Source organism: Homalodisca vitripennis, chromosome 4 (genome assembly GCF_021130785.1).
Source record: "Homalodisca vitripennis isolate AUS2020 chromosome 4, UT_GWSS_2.1, whole genome shotgun sequence".
Classification (NCBI taxonomy): Eukaryota; Metazoa; Arthropoda; class Insecta; order Hemiptera; family Cicadellidae; genus Homalodisca; species Homalodisca vitripennis.
Window position 1 is genome coordinate 130895827 of NC_060210.1, and position 12878 is coordinate 130908704.

General features: G+C 35.4%; 1 protein-coding gene across 1 annotated transcript in view; it reads left to right on the forward strand.

Moving 5' to 3' along the window:
• LOC124360168 (acetyl-CoA acetyltransferase, cytosolic-like) overlaps positions 1 to 12878 on the forward strand; it is a 32648-nt gene that overhangs the window by 1850 nt on the left and 17920 nt on the right. The window contains 2 exon segments of the mRNA XM_046813547.1: positions 1472 to 1568; positions 12260 to 12381. Of these exon segments, the coding sequence (XP_046669503.1) occupies positions 1523 to 1568; positions 12260 to 12381 (168 nt within the window). The 5' untranslated portion in view covers positions 1472 to 1522.

Genomic DNA, 12878 nt, shown 5'->3' on the forward strand with positions numbered 1-12878 from the left:
TCAATATAATTAAAATCCTGAAAACACTAGCTCAAAATAGATTGTGTGCATTTCATAAAATATGATGGATGCTCTGAGGATTTTAACAAGTTTTATTAAAGTAACCAGTAAATAAGGTACTGTTTAGAAATGATTATCAATTAAATAATAATATCGAAAGATTGTAATTAATGCAGACATTATACACAACAACAAACAAAATATCTATATGAATTAGGCTTAAACCCATAAATTCCTATCATTTTTCAGACTACAAATTCCTTTCAGTTTTAAGGGATTAAACAATAAATGTTTTGTGTCTCAATATACTTACTAAGCATATTTTCTTGTTTTTTTTATTTTTCAAATGAACAATTACAACACTTAAGTTGTGAATAGGATAGAAAATATTAGGTAATTGTTAAAAAGTGGTAAAATACAAAAAATTCCTCTTAAACAGAAAAAATCCCTCTTGGGCAAGGTGGTAGGCCCTTAGGTAGAATGGTTGGCTCTTGTGTAGGATTTTTAACAGTAAGACTAGTATTACTTTATCAGTAATTTTTTATTAATTCTCTGATACTTTTAAGTGTTAAAAAGTAAAAAAATCAACCTAAAATATTTTGCTTTCATCTAGTATTTGAAGCTGAAATGTTACATATTCTACGTTCAATTTGTAATAACTTATATTCTTATCAATAACATATTCTTTCTCAAATAAAGGTAAAGTGAAAGGCAGACCTTTTTTATCAAAAATGTGGAGTGGTGTATGGTTGGGGACATTTGTGATTGGTATGTTTCCAATTTAGTATGAAACTTTCAATTGACACTTTACAAATCTTTGATACTTCACCAAAAGTAATTATGTTTTATTTTTCACTTCGCTATTTCTTACAAATTGTCCAGTTTAAGAAAAAGATTTTCTGACAAGTTTTGGTTATTTTCTAACCCTGAGTTTCCACATAACAACCAAAGTGACCCCATAAATATCCCATGAAAATGAAAACTCCACGATAACCCAAGTAGGCACAATTTTCAAACTAACTTAGGCTACAATTTGTATTTAAAAGTATTTTTCAAAAATTTATTTGTAAGGACATTTTTCAGTGTTGGAGTTTTACGATAATCTATGTACATTAAATAAACTTAAATAATACCAAGAATATTGTCATTAGGCTAGTTTAAAGTTTAACAAGATTATCATGCTAGTTCAATTGAAACTTGTCCAATGACCTTTTGTAATTTGTCTTGTTGTGACAGAATGATACAGAATAAATAAGATGAAGAGTTGCTGAAGTTATTGGTTTAATCTAGACTTCTTTTAAATGTGACATAACCTGCTACACTGTTACATAATTTCCAAAACTTGTTACATTTTAAGGAATTGTCTTATGAGAACAAATTCAAACAAATTCAAAATTTGTTTGTTATTTTTGTTAGAATACGTTTGGTTTTCAATTAAAGTGACATGTACTCTGTTGTGATTCTGCGTCAGTGCTCAACTTTCTAAGCTTAAAAGAGCAGAGGATTACTAAGGCGAGGAGAAATGCTAAAAGACATTGTTATTGTATCTGCAGCACGCACACCTATAGGTAAGTAGAATTTATGTTTAGGTTTGTTTTTTAAATAAAAAATAATAGCACATGTTGCAACATCTTAAGTTTACTAATATAACATAATTACATTTTGTTATGAATAGAATAAGTAGTATATGGTATAGCCTATATAATGGTAACAGCCAATTTGATCTATTTTATGTCCTAAGTCTATCTAGACTAATCCTTAACCTGTTGGCATGCGCATTTTTAACCCTAATCGTGGCAATCGTCATTTAAATCACCAGTTTCTGTCTTATATACATACAAACATTGTTTTTCCCTATGGAAAATGTGTGGCATGTATAGTGTTGAACTTGTGAATTTTACTTGGCAGTAGAAATGGTTTTTATTATTAAGTGTAGTTTTAGTATTATACTCCTGATTAGGCCTATGTATTTTTGAGTTAGTTCTGTTTTAGACAGAGAATATCTTTTTACAAAATCATTAAAATTTGACAAGTATTCTTGAGTAAAATACAGTATTTGAGTATTTTGAAATATTAAGTCTCTCTAGAACAGAAACTCATCCACAGGGTACAAGTAGTTTGATATCAAAGTTTTAGTTGAATTTAAGCGGGTAATGTTTCAACTCTTTCAGTTCAGCAGGCAGAAAGGTAAGAACTTGACAAATGTGTGCTGGTCTCTTTTCAAAGAGTGTTGTATGGTGGGATAGGAGGTGAAAATCACTGACATTATTAGAATTCAAACAAGTTCCATAGAATTTCTATACATTGCTTCAGTATCTTTTCACATACTCCTGGAGACCTATACATTTTTACAACCTTTATACAATTTTTTTAAACTTGGCTATCTTGGATTTTTAAAGTTTTAGGAATAAAAACATTTTTAAATCAAGGTTCCATCCTATTACGATAACATTTTAATAACTTAGGTAAAGTTTTGTACAGATAATACATTCCAATAAGTTTCAATTCAAAGTATTGTTCTCCATTATTTCCTGAATTCTAATTTATTTCATAGTTTGACTGGTTTTCCATACCAATTACAACAGCTTCAGTCTAGTTATAGTTATAAAACCACCAAATTGCATTTAAATTCATTATGAAGACGTAAAATATGTGTACTATTACATACATTCATATATACAAGGTGTATATTATGTCTGGAAACACCCAAATATATCCTTTAATAATTTAAATATAAATTTGAAACCTCTTACAATCGTGATAGAGATTGGGCATCTACTTTTTGGAACAATGTTTTGTTATGTCACACCAACGGGGGACGTCCTGCCGAGGGTATCGTGAATATTCTTAATGGAAGCCTATACCTTGTGATACATAATTTTAAAGGTAATAGCTTACTGAATTGAATGCCACAAACCGCATCTCAAAGGAATTATTCTATCAGAAAATAGAGCATTTTTAGTATTGAAAATTTACTGATGTTCAACAATGTAATTTTAACATGGTTCTTGCCACAAAATGTGTTACACTAATTTTTTAGCATTTTTTAAATGTTCAATTAAAATAAAATAAACAATTTATTTTTAAGCTGGTTTCATTAGTACAAATTTTATGAGTCACTTTCTCTGATTACTTATGAATCTGTACTTGGTGTTTTCCAGTCAGCAGGAAGGTTTAAAGAGACAAAGGTCACTAGCCTATGAGAAACATTATTGTGTTATTAATCATCTGGTCTACAGGTTTCAGTTTGTTGAGCATGGAGCTTTCACTAGACAGGTCTAAGCTTAGGAATTACAAATGGACAAAGGTCATATCATTCCTGTCGAGTTAATCAGTGTCTCTGAAGCATTGCTGTCAACAAGTTATCTAATTACAGTAGTTCAGTTTTTATTTGGCATTTGGAATTGTCTGAAAGAGAACGAATTACTCTGTTGATGATGCGAGGATATGGCGATCGTCAAAGATCTTATCGGGAAGTTTGTAATTTGTTTAATGACACTTTCCCAGAAAGGAATCCCATAAGTGTTTCAACAATATCAAAAACTATTGAGCGTTTTGAAATGACAGGGAGTGTACGTAATCGGCCAAAGTCGGGTAGGATACAATCTGCAACAGATGAAGAACATGCACTAGATGTTTTGCAAACATTTATTGAAGACCCACATACATCGCTCAGAAAAGCTGCACAGCAACATGATATGCACCCTATGTCTGTGAGTAAGATTTTGAAAATTAATAAATACAAACCATTTAAAGTTCATTTAGTCCAACAGTTAAGTGAGGATGATTACGACAGAAGAGTTGAGTTTTGTGAACTTGTGATGCGCAAATGTGATGACAATAGAGATTTTCTGACCAACATACTATTTTCTGATGAGGCAACTTTTTTCCTAAATGGCAATGTTAACAGGCACAATTGCCGTTACTGGGCTAGTGAAAACCCACATTGGATTACTGAGTCCCATTCACAGCAACCACAAAAACTGAACGTATGGTGTGGAATTTTAGGTAACAAAATTGTTGGACCCTTTTTCATCAATGGAAATTTAAATGCCGAACTTTTACTACAATATGCTCCAAAATGAAATAATCCCAGCTATTCAAATTGCATCAGGAGAAATACTTTGATAATGTATGGTTTCAGCAGGATGGTGCTCCACCCCATTATGGGAGACAGGTAAGAGAGTATTTGGATTTAAGGTTTCCTCATAAATGGATTGGCCGAAGAGGAGAAATCGAATGGCCTCCAAGATCTCCGGATTCCTTCCTTTGGGATATTGGGGTGGATTCCTAGATCCTCACACGTCAACCTGAGCTTATTGTGTGCCCCTTTGATGTTAGAGGGGTAAGCCTATCTTCGTGCCCTTAATTAGGCTAAGAAGCTTTTCCCCGATACTAGCATCTGGTTCGTCGCCTGGTTGTTTATCACCGAAAAGAGCCCTTCTCCTTGCTCCCAGTCTCTCACAGTCCAGTATTATGTGTTTTGCAGTCTCTTCAGACTTATTGCAGAGTCTACACTCCGAGTCCTCATTTCGTAAACCTAGAGTGTTTAGGTGTTTCCTGAAGTGGCCGTGTCCAGTGATCAAGGCAATCACTTGCTTAAACCCGATCCCTCCCCAGCCCCATCAGCCATCTGGTGAATCCGGAGCTAGAATCGGCAAGCAGTCTTTTGCCGAGTGCTTGTCCTTGGTGACTCTGCCACCGCAAGCGGTGTGTCTTCCTGGACCATTTGTTTATACTTTGATAAGCGGCTGACTTGCTTATACCACAACTCGGTTCTGGACCGGTGTATGGCATGCTTGCTCCGCTTTTGGCAAGCCTGTCGGCGCATTCGTTGCCACCTATTCCTGTGTGGCCCGGTACCCAACCAAGACGCACAGTTGCGTGATCCAAGCTTGCAGAGAGTGTTAAAGCACTCCCACACAAGCTTGGATGAAATGCTGTTGGAGTCAAGAGCTTTAAGAGCTGCCTGACTGTCTGACATTATACAGATGTTCATTTCCTGGTACCTTCTGGTGAGGCCTAGGTTGGCACAGGCTAGGATACCATAGATTTCGGCTTGAAATATGGAGCAGTTCCGACCCAAACTGCCGCTAAGGGCAGTTCTAGGGGATTGACTAAACACTCCATATCCAGTTCTACCTTAATAAGCGAGCCATCCGTGTACCAGACAAAGCTCTTTCTTATTGTTGGGATGTTATCTTGCGATTTCCACTCATCTCTGGAGTAGAAGTCAACAGAGAATGGCTTATTGAATACGAACTCCGTTCTCATTGTGTCGGAGACCATTTCGAGAATAGCGCTTGGGTTTACAGCTTCAGTGATGGCGCCATGGCTCGCGTTAGACGCGCCATTCCTCCACAAGCCAGCAACCATCAGCCGATAAGCTGACTTACGCGCTTCAGCTTTTATATGAACATCAAGAGGTAGAAGTCCTAAAGCCACCTCGAGGGTCGCTGAGGGACTGCTCCTGAATGCTCCGGTTACAAAGATTGTGCCAAGCCTTTGTAAGCTTTCAAGCTTGGCTTTGGCAGTTACCTGATTCACCTTTGTCCACCAGACTAATGAACCATAAGTGATTTGAGGCCTTACAACTGCTTTGTAAAGCCATAGTGCTATATGGGGTTTTACGCCCCATGAGATTCCTGCAAGTCTCCTGGACGTCATGAGCGCCCACTTTGCTTTGTGCAGGATATTATTAAGATGATCATTCCACGTAAGCTTATGGTCTAGAGTCAGTCCTAAATATTTGACTGTCTTTGACCACTCCAGCTGAGTGGATGCGAGTTTCAGCCTAGAAAGAGACTCTAGGTTCTTTTTTCTAGTGAATGGTACAACTACTGTCTTAGAGGGATTTACTTTCAGTCCCTCTCCCTGACACCAGTTGTGTACATGTTGAAGGTTGGTATTCATGATATCAACAACAACATTTGTGTATTTTCCCTGTACCATAAGGACTATGTCGTCTGCATATCCTTGGACATAGATTCCGTTGTTAGTAAGGTCCTCAAGTAGACCATCTACTACTAGATTCCACAGTAGAGGTGACAGGATGCCTCCTTGAGGACATCCCCTTGTGGGTGCGATCACAAGCGATACTTCATTGAGATCGGCCCTGATCCGTCTGGAGCACAGCATGGCCCTAAGCCACCGGCACAGAGCTGGCTCGAGGCCACGTCGCTGTGCTCCACTTACCATTGCAGTGAATTTGGCATTGTCGAAAGCTCCTTCAATGTCTATGAAGGTGCACAATGCCAATTCCTTGGCGGACAGGCTATCCTCAATCCTACTGACTAATTGGTGCAGTGCTGATTCACAGGATTTGCCTTGCTGGTATGCATGTTGGTTGCGATGAAGGGGAGTGTCTGAGAGAACTCCCCTTCTCAGGTGCCTCTCCACCAGTCTTTCTAATGTTTTCAGTAGAAACGAAGATAAACTGATGGGACGAAAAGATTTAGGGACAGAGTAGTCCGCTCTCCCTTTTTTAGGGATGAAGACCACCCTGTTGAGACGCCAGACTTGTGGTATGTACCCATAGGCTAGGCTCGCCCTGAATAGTTCACATAGAAGGGTAAGGAGATTCTCCGGCCCTTGTTGAAGCAGGGCCGGGAAAGATTCCATCCCCCTCCTGCAGATTTGAAAGGGGCAAATTTAGAAATTGCCCATTTGGCTTTAGAGAGAGTGACAATCCTTCTGGCAATGGCCCAGCTACCACGACAAGCTCTTGGCCGTGAGCCTGCCTCGTGATTACCAGACGTTCCAGTGTCGTCATTCTCAAAGATACAATCAGGGAAGTGAGTCTCAAGGAGAAGTTTGAGGCTATCACTAGACCCGGAAGTGTGTTGACCTCCCTGGGACCTTAAAGATCCCAAGTGACCGGTTGGACTTGAGGCTAGCAAGCGTTGCAGTCTAGCTGCCGCGCTTAACTCATTTACCTTCTGTGTAAACTGCCTCCAGGAACTTTGTTTTGCTTTTTTAATTGCTAGGCTGTATTCTGTTAGAGCTCTATGATAGGACTCCCAGATACGGCTCCTTTTGCATTGATTGTACAGCTTCCTGACATTAGCCCTTTTGCGAGCGAGGTCTGCAGTCCACCACTTACTATTGGTTCGACTCTTTCCCCCGTCGCAATGGGCAATTGTCATGGAAGCTATTGATTATAGCATTCTGCAGGTCAGAAGCTATCTGATCTATGTCTGTGAAGCATCGCACCCTTCCGCCTACCGATCCCAACTGTGACTGAAGGTCAGACTTATATCCCAACCAGTCAGTCCTCCTGGGATTACGATAGAGGACCTCTGCAGCCTCATCTTGCAAGTTAAAGAGGATATACCTGTGATCCGATAATGAGGCCTCTTCGCTTACGTGCCACTTATCAACCATTCCAAGTATTCCTTGTGTGCAGATTGTTATGTCAATAACTTCTTGTCTAATTCGTGTTGCGAACGTAGGGCGGTTACCTTTATTACATATAAATAGGTCCCTACTTAGAAGAAATTGTAAAAGTGCCTCACCTCTAGGGTTAGTGTTGGTGCTGCCCCATCCAGCAGAGTGATGGGCGTTGGCGTCACAACCTAGAAGAAGTTGTTGACGTCTGGCTTGTGCTTCTTCCACCAGGAGCTCTAGGTCTCTTGATGGAGGGAGTTCCCTGGCATCATATGGCAAGTATACGGAGCCTACAATTGTGCTCTGCACTATACCTCCATTCTTAAGATCTCCGGATTTGTCACCAATCGATTATTTCCTATGGGGTCATTTAAAATCCAATGTTTATAGAAGAAAGCCTCATAATTTGGAAGACCTAAGAAACAGGATTATAGAGGAGATTGCTTTGATAACTGAAGAAATGTTAGGCAACTCTGTCGAATCATTTTACACAAGATTGGCTCATTGTCAAACCGTAGAAGGAACACAGTTCGAACAATTGCTTTGACACCAAATGCAGGTAAAACGTTTGTTGTAAGACTTTTCTAACAGCATACATTATTTTTTATTTGTAATAAGAAATCAATAACATAAGTATTTCCATAATTGTACTGTAATAAAAACTGGCAAATTTGTGCTAATAGAACCAGCTTAAAATGAAATTTTTGTTTTATTTAATTGAACATTTAAAAAAATGCTAAAAAATTAGTGTAACACGTTTTGTGGCAAGAACCATGTTAAAAATTACATTGTTGAACATCAGTAAATTTTCAATACTAAAAATGCTCTATTTTCTGATAGAATAATTCCCTTGAGATGCGGTTTGTGGCATTCAATTCAGTAAGCTATTACCTTTAAAATTATGTATCACAAGGTATAGGCTTCCATTAAGAATATTCACGATACCCTCGGCAGGACGTCCCCCGTTGGGTGTGACATAACAAAACATTGTTCCAAAAAGTAGATGCCCAATCTCTATCACGATTGTAAGAGGTTTCAAATTTATATATAAATTATTAAAGGATATATTTGGGTGTTTCCAGACATAATATACACCCTGTATATATATAAAATATATATATATATACACACACACACACACACACACACACACACACACACACACACACACACACACACATACATATTATGTGTGTATGTAATAACAGTAACATAAATCAATAAACTATGTGATTATGTAAAACTACTTAGTCACAATAGTTGAGAGTTATTAAGCTAAAATTAAATATCAAAATTGCAACTCAAAAAATCATTTAAACTATAACATGGGTTTTGAATATTCTGGTTGTAGATATTATGCTTAGTCTTAAAACTACCGGATTTTGCACCATCAGATAGCCTATTAAAAGAATACATACAGTTTAGTTTAACATGGGTTTTGAATATTCTGGTTGTAGATATTATGCTTAGTCTTAAACTACCGGATTTTGCACCATCAGATAGCCTATTAAAAGAATACATACAGTTTAGTTTGAAAGAGGTGTCAGTTCAGCCAGTCTTTGAGGAAGTATATTAAGTTTAATTCCACCTATAGTATTATACTGGTGAATATAATTTTAATAAGAAAATTCTCTATATTTGATTTGGTATATAATAGTAACTGAAAAACATAAAAATTCACAGTATGATTCTGGTACTGGTATTTCTGGTGGTTAACACTTGTCATAGCCTGCTAATAGGTAAAATATTCACAGTCTGTTTGGTCTATCTAGTACACAACAGTAAAACTTCGTAGTCATAGCTTCATTGTTAAACTGTATCATTACAGTATGGTTCTGTGGTACCGGTATTTCTGGTGGTTAACACTTGTCATAGCCTGCTAATAGGTAAATATTCACAGTCTGTTTGGTCTATCTAGTACACAACAGTAAAACTTCGTAGTCATAGCTTCATTGTTAAACTGTATCATTACAGTATGGTTCTGTGTGTGGTACCGGTATTTCTGGTGGTTAACACTTGTCATAGCCTGCTAATAGGTAAATATTCACAGTCTGTTTGGTCTATCTAGTACACAACAGTAAAACTTCGTAGTCATAGCTTCATTGTTAAACTGTATCATTACAGTATGGTTCTGTGGTACCGGTATTTCTGGTGGTTAACACTTGTCATAGCCTGCTAATAGGTAAATATTCACAGCCTGTTTGGTCTATCTAGTACACAACAGTAAAACTTCGTAGTCATAGCTTCATTGTTAAACTGTATCATTACAGTATGGTTCTGTGGTACCGGTATTTCTGGTGGTTAACACTTGTCATAGCCTGCTAATAGGTAAATATTCACAGTCTGTTTGGTCTATCTAGTACACAACAGTAAAACTTCGTAGTCATAGCTTCATTGTTAAACTGTATCATTACAGTATGGTTCTGTGGTACCGGTATTTCTGGTGGTTAACAATCGTCGTAGCATGTTATTAGGTAAAAATTCACAGCCTGTTCAGTCTATCTAACAGAAAACAGTATAACTGTGTAGTTATAACTATATTGTGGAAGTGTATCGGGAGTGTATTGACTATGACTATGACTATCGTCACAGTATGGTTGTGGTACCAGTAGGCTATCTCTGGTGGTTAACACTTGTCTTAGCTTGCTAATAGGTTAAGTATTAACATATACAATCACACCCTGGACAATTAATTTGCTGCATCTTTTGAAATTAGGTAATATTAGTAAGAATAACAATACTGTATTAGCAGCTTGCAACCTTATCTCTTCTCATATATTTCTGTATTTGCCCTTGACATTTGTTAATCTTTTGCCCACTATATTTGAAAAGTAATTAAAATCTTTTTCTTTCCTCCAACCATTCATTATTTCTTGTTATATTTAATTAAATATATAATTGCAAGAAAATACAGTGTTAGCATTTATTTTTTTGTGTTTTGTAGAACTAAACATTGTGTTTAATTACTTTATTGATAACCTTTAATGTGGTATTTTTATTTTGGACATCTAAATACCTCTCTAGTTTGTCACTAATGAAGAGGACAACTTTTCATTCCACATCTGAAAATATTTTGTAAGAGCTTCAATTCAACTTAAATACAAAATTTTTTGAGAATTGGTAGGATTTTGTTACAATATCTCTTAAAAACTTAAGGAATATATACTAAGCTCAGATAATTCCTAACACCTCCATCTAACCACAGGTATCATAATAAATTATATGCAATTTTAAGCTTGACAAATATTCAGGAGGTCATCTTACAGATTAGGGCATCATCACAGTCTGAGCTTTGTAATCAGTTATAGACATATAAATAGAAAACTAATTTAGGTTTTATAATAAAAATGTTAAGACCAAGTCATGTAGAAAATCGGTGAGAGATAACAGCAATTTCCACTACTAACCAGTTTTGAACAAAAATTTCAAGTTCTATGTTTAAAAAAACAAACGGCCAAAATTATCTGTGTTTTTGTAAGAAATTGAGGTGAGAAAAAAATAGAGAAACTGTGTACAAATATTACGTACCAATTTGACAATAGATTACAACTTTTATGAATTATAATTACTATATACTAATTTGTATAATAATTCAGTTTAACTACTATAGTAGTATTAAATAAAAACATATAAATTAATCGTATGTGTGAGATTAATCTGTATGATCAGTATGTTTAACGTAATATATACAGTATGCCAATTTGCCTTGTTTTGAGGTGCCTTCCTCATTAGCATAACTGGATTGTACAGCTCAAGGTTGTTTGTGTAGATGTACCAGTTTTAGAGCAGAAACAAAATGCTGTTTGCTCACTGGGAGTTGTAAATAGCAAGATTTTTGCCCTAATTGTGAAATAGAGTCCTTTAATAATAATACATAATACAAGGTAGCAACATGCCACACCATGTGTCTTGTAACAGGCCTCACTGAGGTTGTATAAAAATTGCAAGTCTATATTCTGCGAAACGGACAGACAATCATACAAAAAAGAAATTGTTTACATCCCCCTGGCAGAAACGTTGGTTGGACATGCACCATCATAGAACTCACTCTTGACTATCTAGAAATGAAGTTTCATGCAAAATTTAATTTTAACAGATAAAATATTTCTTGAGATCTCTTGCCACATGATACATTCTCATTTTTGTTTATTTATGTTTAGTAACAAAGTGTTTAATTAATAACAGTTCTGGTATGATATAGGAGAATACTACAACACAAGAATGATTCAAAATAAAATCTTGTCTCCGATTTTCACTCTATTATTTTTATTTTCTGAAAGAAATATTTAAATTTCATGTGGGTGTTCTTAATTTGTTTATAAATTTATATATCCTGCTGTTTTCTTGTTGTCATCATGGTTTCCCTAAGTCCAACACAGAAATATTCACTAGGAAGCGAAATGCACCCACGCCGAACTCAGTTCCTTTTAGGGATATTGTGCAGACATTCAGAGAGAAATGACATTTTTTCAGCCCACCAAGTAATAGGCTTCACTAACACTCAGCCAAATAAAATAAATTCAAAATATTATTATATTATATTATTATAAGTTACAGTTATATTCATAACTGTAATAAATATTATAAATAATAGTATTTAACATAATCGTTCAAAAATAATTACATCGTATTATTCCATCATGTTCATTTAATAGTAGTCAAACTGGTGCAAATTTTGATTAAAATGGATTTGACCATATTAGATAAAATGCAATTTAAAAGCAGTTTGGAAGTAAGATGGGGAAGTATGGTAAATAAATGTGTAGTAGTAAATTTGGCTAGATTGTATGTGTAATCAGGTACATTTAAATTTAATAATTGCACATTTATATTTCTTCAGTTTGTTGAAAATTGATTTTTTTTTTATTTTCAGGTACATTCTGTGGGTCACTGTCAACTCTCAAGTCTCATGACTTGGGGTGTGTCGTCATAAAAGAAGTTTTAAAACGTGCTTCCCTTGACCCTTCAGATGTTTCAGAAGTGATTTTTGGACAAGTAAGCATTTTAATTATCATGCTGGTTAACTTATATTTTTGTAAACCATAAGGTTTATCATGATCTTAATAAATTTATAATGCAACTTATAAATCGTAGACAGAATACTTAGAAAATTCCATTCATCTTTATGAAAATATTCAAAATGTCTTGAACAACAGCATTTGGTATGTGGTATTTTTCTTTAAATTGAAACAATTTTTTATGAAATTGGGGAAGGTCAGTCCACCCATAGAGTAAAGAACTGTAATTTTTAGCTGTGTATAGTATAGCAATGGTTAAACAAACCACATACTCTGTGTAAACTAATAAAGTCAAGGGTAGAAATTCTATACTAACCATCAGTGAGAAAGTATACTAACCTATTTTATATATATATATATATATATATAATATATATATATATATATATATATATATATATATTTATTTATTTATTTATTTATTTATTCTATACTAATCATCATTTTATACATGACTATGGTCAATGCTTGTAA